The sequence below is a fragment of the Salvia splendens genome, chromosome 2 (genome assembly GCF_004379255.2).
Source record: "Salvia splendens isolate huo1 chromosome 2, SspV2, whole genome shotgun sequence".
Taxonomy (NCBI): domain Eukaryota; kingdom Viridiplantae; phylum Streptophyta; class Magnoliopsida; order Lamiales; family Lamiaceae; genus Salvia; species Salvia splendens.
The window spans coordinates 32,429,210-32,445,359 of NC_056033.1; the positions used below are offsets into that span (position 1 = coordinate 32,429,210).

The 16,150-nt window shown below is 38.2% G+C and overlaps 2 protein-coding genes and 1 long non-coding RNA gene across 4 annotated transcripts; 2 read left to right on the top strand and 1 right to left on the bottom strand.

The window, feature by feature from the left end:
• Nucleotides 1–2,548: 2,548 nt before the first annotated feature.
• Nucleotides 2,549–3,850, top strand: LOC121792246 (aquaporin PIP2-1-like). Its single transcript, XM_042190119.1, has 2 exons — nt 2,549–3,254; nt 3,404–3,850. The coding sequence occupies exons 1-2, from the start codon at nt 2,667–2,669 to the stop codon at nt 3,662–3,664; spliced, it is 849 nt and encodes a 282-aa protein (XP_042046053.1). The 5' UTR covers nt 2,549–2,666; the 3' UTR covers nt 3,665–3,850.
• Nucleotides 3,851–7,968: 4,118 nt separating this feature from the next.
• LOC121792221 (origin of replication complex subunit 3-like) lies at nt 7,969–14,859 on the top strand. 2 transcript variants are annotated; one of them, XM_042190087.1, is made up of 17 exons: nt 7,969–8,126; nt 8,214–8,381; nt 8,457–8,634; nt 8,740–8,909; nt 9,023–9,153; nt 9,865–10,138; nt 10,250–10,327; nt 10,725–10,798; nt 10,890–10,980; nt 11,375–11,574; nt 11,849–11,918; nt 12,259–12,341; nt 12,763–12,852; nt 13,364–13,439; nt 13,910–14,037; nt 14,327–14,503; nt 14,596–14,859. In XM_042190087.1, exons 1-17 carry the CDS (start codon nt 8,064–8,066, stop codon nt 14,699–14,701), a joined length of 2,157 nt encoding a protein of 718 aa, XP_042046021.1. In that variant the 5' UTR covers nt 7,969–8,063; the 3' UTR covers nt 14,702–14,859. The 2 variants fall into 2 exon arrangements, with proteins under 2 accessions (XP_042046021.1, XP_042046022.1); XM_042190088.1 differs by having other exon boundaries at nt 8,505–8,634.
• Nucleotides 14,860–14,933: 74 nt separating this feature from the next.
• Nucleotides 14,934–15,916, bottom strand: LOC121792257. The gene is made up of 2 exons (XR_006048856.1): nt 15,444–15,916; nt 14,934–15,308 (listed from the first exon to the last, which is right to left on the bottom strand). It is a non-coding gene; the product is annotated as an uncharacterized LOC121792257 (long non-coding RNA).
• Nucleotides 15,917–16,150: the final 234 nt, after the last annotated feature.

A 16,150-nucleotide genomic window follows, 5' to 3' on the forward strand; every position in this document is an offset into this window, starting at 1 on the left:
ACAACAAAAGCCCCAATAAGGTGGAACGGAGTGAGTGATTATTTATCTTGTAATATAATAATTACACTTTTTAACATTATTCTCTCTCTGACTAAATTTTATCTCTATTTTAACTATTTATCATGATTTTCCTAAAAACAAATGCAAAAATGAAACGTCTCAATTAGACTGTAAGATAGGAAGTGTATAATTGGTACAATAAGATAAAGATTAAAAAAAATTAAAATAAAGCTCACTTCATTATAGAGAAAAAAGTTACTATTAAAAAATAAAATAAAAGTAGACTTAAGTAGAAAAATGTGAATTTTATAAGATAAAAATTAAAAACGGTACAATAATTTTAATAACATTACTTTCATGATAATTAAACAAGTGGAATACGGCTTCATTTAGTTTCGTTTACACAAGATGGAGATGTCATTTAGACCATCCACTAAGCGTCCCGTGACGGGCGCGCGTTTCGTTCCGGAGGGACGGAACTGCTGCGGGACGCGTTGCAGCGACGCGTTCCGTCCCTAGCCCGTCTCCAGGCCGTCCCGTAGCCCGCGACCACGAGACGCGGGACGCGACATCGCGCCACGCGCCTCGGCGACGTGGCGAGCTCCCGATGCATGCGTGATGCCCACTCGCTGGCCCGCGAGTGGGCGTCATCACGATGACGCAATAATTCATTTTTTTTAAATTCAAATTTTAATAAATAAAAAATTATTTTTCAAACGGTAATGTTACCGTTTTTTTTGCCGTTTTCAATTTTTTTTAATTTTTTTTTATTTCTTTACTATATAAATACTCATATTTCATACTCATTTCACACACAAACACATATCTATTCCCCTCAAATCCTCTCTATATCCACTCCAATTTCCATCTCAAATCCACTCAAATCCTCTCTAAATCCTCTCTATTCGGGCAAGGACACGCGACTCTAGCGCCCACGCCCAACTCCAAGAGGATCTAATTGAGTACATTTGGGAAAACTTTGGCGGAGAAAATTAAATTATGTCATTTTTAATTTTTTAGGATTTTAATTATGTCTTTTTTCTATTTTTTTGAATTTTAAGTTGTAATTTTGTTTTAATTTTAATGAAGTGTGTTTTTTTAATTGAATTTGTGGGAAAAAATAAAAAAAATGAAATTGAATGAATAGTAATTTAAGAGACGGTTAAGGGATGAAGTGTTGCAGGTTCCGTCCCTTAGCTAAGGGATAGAATAAAAAAGGACAGTGAGATCCTTAAATAGTAATTTAAGGGATGGTATAGAGACAACGCAGTGGATGGCATAACGTGGTGCAAAGTCGCAGGATTGGAGTACTTTACTACCGTCGGCCGACCAAGTAAGGTAGTCCACATCTATAAAATAAAAATTTGAACAGTTTAAACGTATTAGACAGTACCACTATCCTCTAGACACGTGGCAGTTAAACAGCGGATATTGTTGATTGGGTGTTTAGCTTAAATGATTGTTGGAGTGAGGTGGCGGGAATCTAGTGGTTGGGATGATAGTGGTGGGCCAGGGGGCGGTGGTGCTGACAATGACGCTCTCCATTCTTCCATTTTTACCTTGATAATTCATGGTCGGTTCTGTCACACTACCACTGTTATCAATTGATAAGCCCTCAATATTCATTGTATATGATATGAGTTTCAACTTTCAATCAGGTTTTTGTTATACACATGTAACATATGTTTTGATTGTTCCTATTCATTCCCTTGATTTTTTTTATTTGCCTTCACACACCCTAGTGATTGAATTGATGATATTTTATCGAATTCGAAATTATTTTGCATCCTTGCAGGATACAGTATATATAGCAAATCTATTTGTACAAGAATAATGTCTACAATTTATATTTTTAGAAATTATATTCATTTAAAATTTTTGTTAATTTCACCAATAAGGACTTGCTACGATTCTAGTATATATCAGAACAAATATAAAAGGACAGAGAGTTTTGAACATGGATAAAGGGTTCACTTAAATGTTCATCACACACTTAAATATTGGTGGGGAAATAAGGGATGGACTAATGCTACAAATCCAGAAGCTTCAAGCGGAAATACACTACACAAATTGTCCATCTGCTTGCATAATAGGAAAGCATAACACTTTTTGATACAGACTAAATAGGAGAACTAATACTAAAAGATAGAGAAAGCCGATTTAATTTATATATCTCACCCCAGTTGTTCTCATAACTGACATGAGAATTGAGTCTGTAAGGAATTGAGTATGTAACAGTTTTACTATGCGTTTGAAAATAATATTCGGCACATCCCATTAAACTAATTCATCGACATCACAATTATTTTACGTTTAGTGTACGTAGAGCGAGAGATTTGTTTAAATTTAGTGGAAATTATGTTGGCGAACAATTATTAATTAATAGAGTGCTGTATGTATGCATTTCGCATGTTTACCACTCTATTTTTAATTAAAAAAAAAAACAAAGGCGAGGTTGTTGATGATGAGTGGTAGGGTCGAGTGAAAAGAAAAGGGATTAAGATGACAAAATGGGGCGGCGAAATTCAATCCAATCAATCATTCATTCCAGCTCTTATGAGTTGAGTTCTCCTCGTATAAATATCCCCAAATCCCAATCACTCTCATCATCAACAACAAAGAATCATTTCCTCTGTTTAATTACCAAAGAGAATTAATCAAGAAAAATGACCAAGGACGTAGAGGTCGGCGGCCACGACTATGGCGTCAAGGACTACCAAGACCCGCCTCCGGCGCCGCTCATCGACATGGAGGAGCTTGGCCAATGGTCACTGTACAGAGCCGCCATCGCCGAATTCATCGCCACCCTCCTCTTCCTCTACGTCACCGTCCTCACCGTCATCGGCTACAAGAGCCAGAGCGCCGCCGACCAGTGCGGCGGCGTCGGCATCCTCGGCATCGCCTGGGCCTTCGGCGGCATGATCTTCGTCCTCGTCTACTGCACCGCCGGCATCTCAGGGGGCCACATCAACCCGGCCGTCACGTTCGGGCTGCTCCTGGCCCGGAAGGTGTCGCTGGTCAGGGCCGTGCTCTACATTGTGGCGCAGTGCTTAGGAGCCATCTGCGGCTGTGGCTTCGTCAAGGCTTTCCAGAAGTCCTACTACGTCCAGTACGGCGGCGGCGCCAACGAGCTCAGCGACGGCTACAGCACCGGCACCGGTGTGGCCGCCGAGATCATCGGCACGTTCGTTCTCGTCTACACCGTCTTCTCCGCCACTGACCCCAAGAGAAATGCCAGAGACTCTCATGTCCCCGTAAGAACATCTTCCTAATTCAATTTATTTTAAATATTTTCTTCGGTCTTTTAGTTTGTGTCAACTCACTACTAAAAATAGAAACAATTTATCCATAATAGACTCTAATTTAAGCTAATCATAATTAATTTAAACTCTAATTATTGTAGGTTTTGGCGCCACTTCCAATTGGATTTGCGGTGTTCATGGTTCACTTGGCCACAATCCCGGTGACCGGCACGGGCATCAACCCTGCCCGGAGCTTCGGAGCGGCGGTGATATACGGCAAAGACAAGGCATGGGACGACCAGTGGATATTCTGGGTGGGACCGTTCGTGGGGGCAGCCATTGCTGCGATCTACCACCAGTTCGTATTGAGGGCTGGAGCGGTCAAAGCTCTGGGATCATTCCGAAGCTCTTCCTACAATTAAGGACTCAGACTCTTTTAATTTAGTGTGTGCAAAGCTAGTACTTTAAAATTTCGCACTTATTTTAAAAAGAGTGCCGTCTGTCTTTCTTTCTTTCTTTCTTTCTTTCCTGGATTCTCCTCTTTCCCACTTTAGCACTAAATATAGTGCTTTTATGCATCAAAGCAATAAAGTTTGTTGTTTCACCCATTTGGATTTACTTTCTTATGAAAAACAACAATGAATCAATGTGGAGTTGGACAAACATGAGTTCTTTTTTTGTGGGATATTTTTGTCGATAGTTTTCAAGATAAACAGAGTTGGCGGTGCGTGTTATGTAGAAAATGTGATCTTGCATAATTAGTTATGGGCCTGGTGAGAATGGTAGCAATGGTAACTAGCATGATGGTTTATACAGCCCAATGTTTACTTGACCACATTTCAAATCACAAAAAATGGCAAATCAAAGCTGTCGCCCTTAACGCCTAACAGTTCATATGGGGTTATTGGAACCTTTTTACAATACTTTCGCATAAATTTAGAAAAATGATATGTTCTTCAAATACAGTAGTACAAAGCTCCAACTCACCACATTGCCGATTGATCGCTCTAAGGAATAAATTAAAGGTTAATTTGACTCCATCCATTATAAACAATAAACATAGACCAATGTCACGTGAGTGTTGATAGAAATAGTTGAATTTATTATGAATCAAAACTGTCTCACCTTAAACTACTATGTGCTAGTATAATAAATAAATTAATCAATGCCAAAGACATTACTATGTTATAGGGCAATGTCAATAAATAAAAAAAGGATTTTATTTTGTGAATTTATTCCAAAAAGAATTTAATGTTTAGGAACGGTAAAAACACAAATTTTCATATATTTTGGTTGTGTATAATATTTTTTTTAAATCCAAAGATATGAATTTTTTACATTTATTACAATATTCTAAAATAAAAGTAAATAAAATCTAATTGTATTAGTATACTATATTGTATTGTTTATTTAGAGTGAACTACGTCAAAAGTCCCTAACGTTTCCATTTGTGACATTGCAGGGCCCTAACAAAAAAAAATATCGCCAGACAACCCTAACCTTAAACCTAATCACATATCGTGTTTTTTGTGACTATACTGCCTCTTAGCCCTGAAAGGGTATTTCGGTCAGTCCAGTGCAATTTCTGACATGGACCCTGGCCTGCATGTTGTTGCGGTTACTGTGCCTGACGTAATTGATGGGTTGGTTGGCCGACGATGTGACATAGAATGCAGCCGTTACGTATTCGGTGAGAGAAAACACTTGGGGCCTCAGCGGGTATTTGAAACTTTTTCAAATAATTCACAATTCTACTCTACACTTCCCTCCACACCACTTAATTCTCACACCCCTCTCAGTAACCTCCTATCGCCATTGACGGTTCTTGCATGAATGGCTCCAAAACGTAAGCGGGCTGGGTCCTCTTGTGCCTCCTCCTCGCGAGGGGGGCATCGGCGAAAAAAACATCCAGCACCACCGCCATCACCATCACCATCGCCACCACGACCACATAGACGTGAACCGGAGGTCATTGTTGTGGACACAGAAACATGGGATGTCCGCGATCCTGATCTGAATTTTTTCTATCCCGAAGAAGAATACAGTAAGTTACGCTTGAAAATTGCAATTTACAATTTCACTGGTAGTAGTCTCAGTTTGTGATAATTTCACTGCTTGATAGTCTCTGTTTGTGATTTAGGGCTCCGAAATTTATACATTTTGGTAATTTAGGGTTTATGGCTTGGTTCGATTTTATTCCATTGCTCAGGTTGTCAGAAGTCAGAAGACAGAAGTTCTGTTATGTAATTTAGGATTTAGAGCCACCCACGACGGATGGCGGGGTCAGGGCTGAGTCGTCTACCATGTCGCAAAATCAAGAGGTAGTATCCGGTATCAATTTTTGACTTTTCTTGCCCTGTATTTTAATGGTTTGTTTGTTACAGACCAATCTGCCTCGTCGGGGACGACCCCGCACACGTCGGTCTACACGGAGAAACGAAGAGGTAGTGGGTGGTGTCAATTTTGCCCTTTTCATTTCCTGACCAATGATACTCAATTTGACCGGTGTCTTGTTTGTTGTAGACCAATCCCACTAGTTCAAGGACTAGCACACGTCGCACCAGGGCTCAGCCGCAATGTTGTGGCCGTCGCGGGGATCAGGATTGAATAATCGCGGGGATTGAGTTTGGGAACCTGAAAACTCTGAAAATGTTGTTGGTTTTTTGTTAGTGCTAACGTATGCAGTTGAAAGCCTTTTGACAAACATTATTCCTTTTGACAAATATTATGCTTAATGGGTGGTTAACTGTATTTTTTGTCTGTATTTTTGTACTATACTTTTGTGTATCCGTTATAGGAGAAGGCCCTTCTTGTGTCTCGATAACTACATATACATATGTTATTAATGAGCACTGCATGTTTTAAGTTTGTACATAGGATGTTATTTCACAAAACGTTTTGTACGCATGGTGGTATTTCACCAAAACATGGGTACTTCGGGTGTTATTCAACAAAACGTTTTGTACGCATGGTGGTATTTCACCAAAACATGGGTACTTCGGGTGTTATTCAACAAAACGTTTTGTACGGATGATGGTATTTCACCAAAAGAAGGGTACTTCGGTCGTTATTATAAAATTTGCGGCGGGAACTCACTTACGAGGTATGTAATACTTAAATCGTGTACAATCGTGTACACTTGAGAGGTATGTAATACTTAATCGTGTATAATAGTTAAAGCGTATCTTATTTACCTACCTTATAAGTACAGTGAAACTTAAAACGTTTAGTACTTAAGCTCCTGCTATGTATTAATTGGAGAAGAAGAGAAGAAAAGTGTTACAATTATATTAGGAAAAAAATTACAACACACAACAACAATATTACAATCTTCATATTTTGCGACATTTTAGCCCTTTTGACAACTTCTACATGAAGACTTACACACTCCTCACTCTTCGTGCTCAGCTTTAACTTCAGCTCTTCACATTCATCACTTTTCATCCGCAATTTATCTTCGAGAACGCACACCTCAGTATTCTTGCAACGGAGTTGTTCTTCAAACTTGTCTCGTTCGAGCTTGATCCTTTGAAAGTAAGTGTCTTGGCTTGGCGATACACCCGCATCAAACCAACGAAAGAATCTGCAATCATCTTCCTTCCATATTGGACAACGATAATAACGTCACCTAGGATTAGCTGTCGTCCTAGATATCACGAGCTCAGCCTCAAGATCATGCTTATAGTACACAATCTGTGGACGAGGCCAATCCCAGTTGAAACTTAAGCCGAAAGATTGAGAACTAGAGGACGACATTGCAACAAGGACCTGAATTGAAAAGTAAAACCAAACTGAGTTTCACACCTTATACGCTATTATTTGTCGGACCACTCCCCAAGAATTGGAATGACATAGCCCAAAAATTGGAACGACACCCACAAACCATACACTCAACACAACCAAAATCAACCGCAGGAATTCACAACAAGCTTCATACAGTTATCCGGTAACAGTGGAAATGACCTAAATTGCGATGTGGAACTCAGCAATAGGAATGAAAACACCCTAAATTGAACACAGCCAAAATCAGCCGCGGGACCTCACAAACAACATCCTACATTTTACCGGTCACAGTGGAAGAAATTACCTAAATTGCAAGGTGAAACTCAGCTATTGGGATGAAAGCACACTAAATTGTACACAACCAAAGTCAGTCGTAGGAACTCACAAAAATCATTTCACATTTTACCGGTCACAGTGGAAGAGCTTACCTAAATGCTGATGTGAAACTCAGCGAAATCGAAGAATTAACCCCCTCAGTAGCGAGTGCAGAGATGAGTGCAAGGAATGACTGCAGGAATGAAGATGAGAATTCAAAATGGGAGAATTTGTGCCTTACAATTTGTATATATCGTCGGTCAATTGCAGTGTGAAATGAAATGTAAAGTGTGAGAAACAAAATGCGTTATGGACTGACTGTGCGAGTACAGAGAGTAGGTCTGCCACGCCAGAGTAGGTCTGCAGTGATGTCCCCTCGTTAAAGGTAAGATTACTAAAATGCCCCTGAAGGGATTTGGGCATTTTGGTCCGAAAAATGGCTACAAAAACACGATATGTGATTAGGTTTAAGGTTAGGGTTGTCTGATGATATTTTTTTTGTTAGGGGCCTGCAATGTCACAAATAGAAACGTTAGGGACTTGACGTAGTTGACTCTTTTATTTATATTATAAATTAGCAGTTAAGTTTAAACTTTAAATTAGTGGAGGTAGGATGTGGTTACTAATTCTCACCCTGCACATTTCCCGCCAAAGAAAGCGGTTTCCAAACCCTGCACATTTCCCGTCGGCGAGTTGAGAGAAGAGAAACAAAGTAAAATCAGGATGGCGCCGTCAGCCGATCCAGAGACATCGCCGTCTATTTCCACCTCCAATACTGATCTCCAGGTATGTTTCCTGGTTAATCGTATTTTTCGGATTATATCGCTGATAATTGGTAGAAACAAATTGGTTGAATTCGCGCCTCCTCTGCAGCCTTTCTTCCTTCTCCACAAAGCCGCTTCGAGGAAACCCTCCTCTAAAACCAGACGGAGAATCGACCTCTCGCCCAAAGCTTCCGATGCTTCTGCGCAGGAATACAATGACAACTCGCGATTTGAGACCTTTAAACTCCTATGGTCCAACACCGAATCCATTATTAAGGTTTTCCTCTCTACCTGCAGCATCCCTACTTTATTAATTGCCCAGATATTCTCGACTTTGCATTTTTAATTTTAGGACGTCTTGAAAAATCTCAACACTACCGTGTTTGATGGAATTGATAAGTGGGTTCACGCGTCCTTCGATGCAATTCGCGCCTGTCGAACTCCTGACTTCACTACAGCCATGTCTATGTACCCTATTCCAAATAACGTTCCTATTGGCGCACAAATCTTCACCGCATTGCTTTTTACAAGTAATTCCTGCTTCCTGCGAAATTGAAGATTTCTATTCAACCGAATTACTCTACCTCGTTTTATGAAAATATCATCTTGGTTGTCTAAATCGAAGGGATTTGCAGAAAATGTGGAATCTGTTGATGACATATCGACATTTGCTGACCTTGGTGCACATATGAGATCGAGTGGATGTTTAGTAGCAAATCTTACATCGATTGACTTCTCTGCCAAGAATGGAGTTGGTGGTTGTCTTAAAACTTTGCTAAGACAGTTCCTGTTGGCCGGCATTGATGTAAGCATGTCAGCTAACTTTTTGCCTTAATTTACCCGGGGGGTGGGGGGGGGGGGTGTTTTTATGTGCTGTGAAATTGTTTATAGAGCTCACAATTCTTCTTGCTTTATTAGGCACCTGAGATGTCCATTCTGGCATCATGGTATAATGAACAAGAGAACTATGACAAACCGCTAATTGTTATAATTGATGATGTGGAAAGATGCAGCAGTTCTGTGTTAAACGATTTCATCTTAATGCTGAGGTATAACAGATTTTTGCTTTTAAATGTGACATCTTCATAGTGTTGATTTGAATTTTTCGTTTCTTCTAATCATACATATACTAGGTTTATTTACTTGTGAGTTCAAATTTTCTCCTCCTACCCTGTGATATCATCTTCAGTTGGTTGTTGGACAGCATACTATAGAATAGTTACATCAATCAACCTAGCCATAACGTGACCAGCTTTGATACTCCATACTAGAAAGAATTCCTTATCCCTGAACCATCTATATAAATAGTTTTATAATCATAGGTTCAGTTATGGGTATATTTTTTCCGTAAGACCGTCAGAAAGCATTCCCCATTGATCATGATATGTCTTTGAATGGTTTGGGGGAGGGCTACTCTAGGAGGATGCAGGAGGAAGGGAAGAGAAACTTTGTAGTGCATAGGTGAATTTGGCTGTTCTCAATGTATCTAGTTCTTCAAATATGAAATGAGGACTAACCATTCATCTTTTAGGACTAAAGTAATAAAAATTGTTGTTGTTAGACTATGAATGTTCTATAACTATAAGGATCAGGCACCCTTGAAGAAGGCACGATCCGAACGACAGACTGCCCTTTTTGCTAACTACCATCCACAATATGCCTATATTTATTTCACTCATTATTTTATATGCTTTTGTAAGTGCTGGTTTGAGGCTTCAATATTCTCTTACCTGCAAATGGAAAAACCTTGCTATTGACAGGGAATGGGTGATAAAGGTCCCAATAATATTGGTACTAGGAGTTGCAACAAGTGTTGATGCTCTAAGGAACATTCTGTGCTCAAGTGCATGCTTGTATCTATCCGTTTGCGAGTTCAATTTGGGAACCCCAGCAGAAAGGATGGATGCTGTCATTGAGGCTGTTCTCCTCAGAAGTTGTCAGAGCTTCAATATTGGGAAACATGTAGCAACTTTCCTAAGAAACTACTTCTTAAGACATGATGGAACACTAACCTTATTTGTTAAAGCTCTAAAGGTTAGTAACAGGCTATAGTTATTTTTGCTCTATCTTTGTATCGGGTAATCAGCTTATCCTATTTTCACAACTTCACTTCACATAATTATTGTTTGTAACAACTGTTTCCAGATTGTTACGGCACAGCAAGTCTTCTCTGAACCTTTAAGCTTCGTTCTAAGGAAACTAGTTAATGAAGAAGGCACTGAGGCAAGATTAACCTTTCTGTTTTTTTTATTCGTGTACCATCTGATTGAACTGCTTTGTTTGTGATCTGTTAAACTGCTTTGTACTTCTTGAAGTTTGAGATTTCATTCTCAAATCTGAGGACAGCAAATTAAAGTGATTTAGAAATGAAACTTTCATCATAGATAATTATGTCTTCATTACATGGATTCTGTTTTCCGCCCTAGATCAGGGTTTTCTCTTGGAATTTGCCCTAGAATATAATTAGTAGGGGATGCTTCCATGTTTCGTAAACTTCTTTAACTGTGATTGAAAACACTTCCATGTCATTTCTTCCTTTCTTTTAATTCCTATATAAATATCTGATTTATAATTGAGGAAAAGTCTGCTCCAACCAGATACACATTATTTAATATTTCAGGGATTAGATGGGGACAATATTTTACTCAGAGAACCTGCTATGAAGCGAGCTCTTGAACTTCCATCCTTACAAAGGTTCTCAATCAATAAACGTCTTTTATTTTAATAAACATATTAACAGTGAGTTGCATAGGTTTCCAATGATGCTTTACCCAATTCATGATAGGTTTTGGGAGACTAGTGGCAACAGCATTGATTGGGTCTCTGCTTTGTCTGAACTGAAAAGACTACATCAGCTTTGGAGCTCTTTAGTTATGGTAAGAATTCAAATGAAAAACTACAACATTCCATAAGTTTTCAAGTGGAATGTAGTTTGCTCTGGAAATCTTGATTATTTCCTTCAACTTATAGTAAAACCCCCTTCTAGTTTTTGTTATATAAAGTGACTGTATATTTGTTGGGGAAATGCTATGATCTTTTTTGTTCTGTTTTTTTCTTGGTAATTTGATTTATCTTTCCTGGAGACCACATTATTTCTGCAGTACTATGGGACCCTCGTACTTTATTGCCTTCGTAGGTTCTACTACATTCCTGAACTTCTAGACGGACTAGCGCATTCTGTTTTGAATAGTTTGCTGAAAATGTCACTTAGTCACGTACAGAAACTAACCAAAGAGATGATTTAGTACTTTTGATATTCACATGTTGCAGTGCCTGTATGAAATTGGAAGATACCGCAAAATCTCCCTTTTAGATTTATACTGTGAGATGCTCAAGCTTAAGCAGCAGAATTTTGGTGCTAATGATCTCAATCTAGTGGAAAAAGATTATTCAACCTCAGTTCATAATTATCAATCACCTGGCTGCTTACTAGATAAAGGTTACATTGTTCGGGCATTTCAGATGTTGAGGTAATAATTTCACATTTTCACATTTTGTTAAATATATTTCATATTGCCACTCATTCTCCTTGCACACGCATAACCTACAATTAGATTGATATTAAGAGCTATATTTAAGGAGGAATTATTTTATAATAATGTATTGGAAATGGTTTAATTTTCTGAACTTTTAATATTAGAAACCATGGATATCCATAAGGAATCATAGTAATATTAAACATATGTCACGTCCCTTTCATTTCCTCAAAAAAGGAAACAAACAGTGTGACTTTGGTTTGTGCAGGGATTTGTCAGCTATGGAGCTGTGCAAAATACTGGACAGGTGGGAAATGCTTACTAGAGGCATTGAAAAGGTATGGTTTATTTTTCTCGGGGTTGCCGGCTGGTATACTATATTATGAATGCTTAGTTTTTAAAATTTCAATCCTGAATAGATTGTATGGAGCTGCAGAAGAAGAGGACATAAATGCTCCTATGGTGTAAATTGTTACTTTTTACAAAAGCTTTTGTTTCAACTGACTAGTTACAGTTTGCTCTGTTGGCTTCATGTCTCCCCTGATTCTGCTTTACATACAGAATGCATATTTCCCCCCTTTTATGTTATTGATTTTACTTCAGTAGATTCCAGATTGATGATTTACCCATTTAGTGGCGAATATGTATCTGATCCCACTTGAACATTGATCTTTCCAGATTCATGAAAAAGTAAAGGAACTACAATCCCAAATAACATTGGAGGAGAAGCGGTCAAGACATGATTTGCGAAAGGAATCTAAGTATTTCTCAATGCCTTTTTTTATTACTTAATGACATGATCTGGTTAACTCTTTTGTGTGGTCCCTCTTGACATGGACTTGCATAAAATGAAAAAATTAAAGTTATTGAGGCTATTAGATCATTTGTGACCTGATATTTGCTCTTCCACGTCATGGTGACATTTAGACTTCATCAATGCATCTTCTGGTTGTTCATTGGGTGATATTGGTATGATAACTAAATATATGTCCAGCCTACTTGACACAAGTTGGTCTATGTCTCTATGACTAGATGCTTCATTGATATCCTAAAATTTTGGTATATTGAAGCATATAGGACACATCAGATCTCTTTATCTACTTATTTTTTTCTGGACATGTTGATTGCACAGGTCATAGTTTAATAAAATAACTATCAACCTCATTGCTGTTTTATTATCAGGAGACCTACAGCCAGGACTTACAAAAATGACAAGACAAGTAATTCCACAATCAATGAAAAAGTTGCCTCATTCCTACAATCTATGTTCAGGTACCAGTTTTAAGTCTGTATATCCTAAACCTCTAATAGAACTGTAAGCGAACAAGAATCATGTGGTATTTTTATTTTTTGAACGGTATCATTGCAACTGAATTTCAAGTGCAATACAAACTCAAGAACAGTGTAGTCATGAGTGGACAGGTGGGATTTCAAATAGCTTGACCTGAATGAAAAGTAGTAACAGAGTAACTTTTTACCTTGTGTAATCTCAAATATAAGCATCGTGCATTATGCTTTGTGACGTCACATGTAATGGTTTGCATTAGATATGAATATTTTCAAACTAATTAAACTCAATAGGTTGATACCGAAAGTTACTGAAAATCTGACTGATAGCTTCTATCTATCTATCTATCTATCTATCTATCTATCTATTTGTTGGTATAAGATATCATGCTTATCTTGTTGTCCGTATTTTAAAATTATCTGATCTTTATACTCCTACTTTATTTCCGTTTCCATTCAATAGTTTCCAACTTTTTTCTGTTTGATTTCATTACAGGGAATATATTCAGACCATTGAGAGTATACCTCTTCATGAAATAATCTTCTTTGATAATGTTGACAATCTCAATACAGCTAAGTATTGTGGAAAATCTTCCATTCAGTAATTTTATCGAGCTTTCTGCATTGTTTTTATAATGAATGCAGAGTTCCTTTTATTTGTTCATCAAGCTAATTTACATTACTCCATCAGTCCCATGAAAATAGACACCTTTTCCATTTTGGTCTGTCCATAAAAATAATCCACTTATATTTTTGGTAACCTTTTCTTTTTAATGAGTTGGGCCCCTTCGCAGTAACAATACTCCAATAACTTTTTCTTTATATCTCTCTCATACTATACCAATCGTGCATTTAAACTCATGTCGTCCCAAAAGTGTCTATTTTTATGGGACAGAGATTATCTAAAATCTTATGCCTTCAAATTTTGGATAAGGTTTGTCAGGACAACTATATTTTGTTTAAGCATTTTGGCAAGTGACTGAAATTCTTGCATGCAACTTTTGGTTGATAACATTCTTTTTTTTTTTTTTTATCATATCAGGCTTTGATTGGAGATCCTAGAAGAAGAATCCAAGCTGACCTGTTGGAGTCAAGAAAATTCCTCAAGTGTTCTTGCTGCAGCAAGAATGATGGTGTCCTAGTACCATCGATGCATGATACCTCTATAATGTAAGTGTACATGCCTTTTCTGGCTGACATTTCATCTTTTCAATTAGATCTTCCATCCTCTTTCTCAATAGGATTATCATTTATAAAAAAAAGGTTGGAAGAGCACCTTTCACTTAGTTTGCCTACATTGGATTACTTCTTTTTTTTTTGAGTGATTTTACAATTCGCATTTCACTCTGTATGCCTTCATTGGATCAGTAAGTCTTGATCTTTCATTGCTGTTCCACCATAGTTCTGTGACCAAAAGTTCGATTGCCAGTTGGTTAAACTTTTAATCCGCTTGGTGTAGGTACACGCTGGTGCAAGAACATGGTGATCTCATCAATGTTCATGAATGGTTTCACTCCTTCATGGCAGTCATTTCAAATCCACCTTTACAAGCCAAGAAAAAATTGAGAATGTCCCCATCACCTAAAAAACGGAAAGACTCTAAAGAAGCTCGGACCAAAACTGATGCATCAATACAGTATCCTTTGCCTCTGATCTTAATTACTACATTTTCTGCCAAGTTATTAATAAATTGTTTTATATAAGTAGTCCTTAACTTGTGGGTTGAAGAGCCGAGTTTTGCAGGGCAGTAACAGAGCTACAGATCACAGGGCTGCTTCGGATGCCCACCAAAAGGCGCCCCGATTATGTGCAGAGAGTGGCTTTTGGACTTTAAAAGAATTGGATAAGTATGTTGTTAGTTCCTTTGTCTTAATCCTTATCTGTATCTCTCCAGAAAGTTTTGGTGTAGAAGCAGTGTAATGACCACTCCTTTTCATACATACCCGTTAGACGATTATTGAAGTCGGATAAATAAATTTCAAATTTTCTAAATTGAATTATGAACGGAAGTATTTATTTTCGTGAACGAGAAATGTTACTAATTCAAAAAAAAAGAAGGGATGAAATTTAAGGTGTAAAACGAACGAAATAAAAAATTACGCACGCTCTTTAATTTCTTTCCAAAGTGAACGTATCAAATCCATACAAGAAGGGAAATGTAGAACATAAGTTCCTCGCTAACTAATTACTATATTACAATACACACTAATACAAGAAAATACTAAGGAGCTTGACTTTTCTAAAGAAACTATTACAAGACTTAAGTATGTATCCTCTCTGAAAGGATGTATTACATAAGCTTAGGCATTTGTGCCCACAAAAGGAAGTATATACATGGGAAAGGCGAAGAAGGACTCGATTACCCCTTTGAAACACGCTACGCATCAAGCCTTTGGACCGAGAGGGTTTGAGACCAAGAGGTAGACTATTGCCTCCAAAACCTACAACATGGAAACTCCTGAGTTGCAGCAAGGTTCAATAAGATAACAAATAGACTAAGTAAAAGGGGGAAACAGGCTGCATAACCAAAGGAAATGGACAGCGGGACCTTTTCAGAGACAATGGGAGGGACTCACCCAAATAAGGTTGCTGCAGTAGTGCAGAAATCTGCATTCCAGCCGTGCCCAGCTCGCATATCCAACCAGCGGCTGCAATCCCAGCATTTGGCAGCTCGTACTCTCCTTTTTGCACCTGCCATTGCCAAGAAAAACGAACTTTATAAATGAGTTGCAATAAGACAACAAATAGGGATGTACAACCGCAATTAATACACCCTGCCTTGGTGCAGAACAATCAGCCCAGCAGGCTTTCGGTTACAACCATCCTACAAATACTCCATGCCCTCGGTTCCACTCACTCCCACCACCACCATATTCAATAGCAAGTTGGAGAGTGAAGGGGGAGCATATGTGTCTGTCAGTCAAAATCACACGTCTTGTCTTGCTGAGATAAATTGGGGTACAAACACTCACACAAAACTGTTTTGAAAGTGATTACTTTGGAAAGAGGGTTTCACCCACAGACAAGACTTGATTGATTGCCTAGGTGATTATTGAATGCATTTGATTTCTAGTAAGTTACATGTCTCTTTGAACTTTGCAAAAACACATGGGTTTCTGACATTTTCCGCACTCTTGTAGTAATTACTCCCTCCGTCCCCTAAAGAGTATGAATTTTCAATTTTGAAAACTATCTTCCCTCTAATGAAGTGTGACTCATTCTCTACTAACAATACTTAAAAAACTTTCTCTATGTATCTCTCTCTTACTTTACCAATAATGTA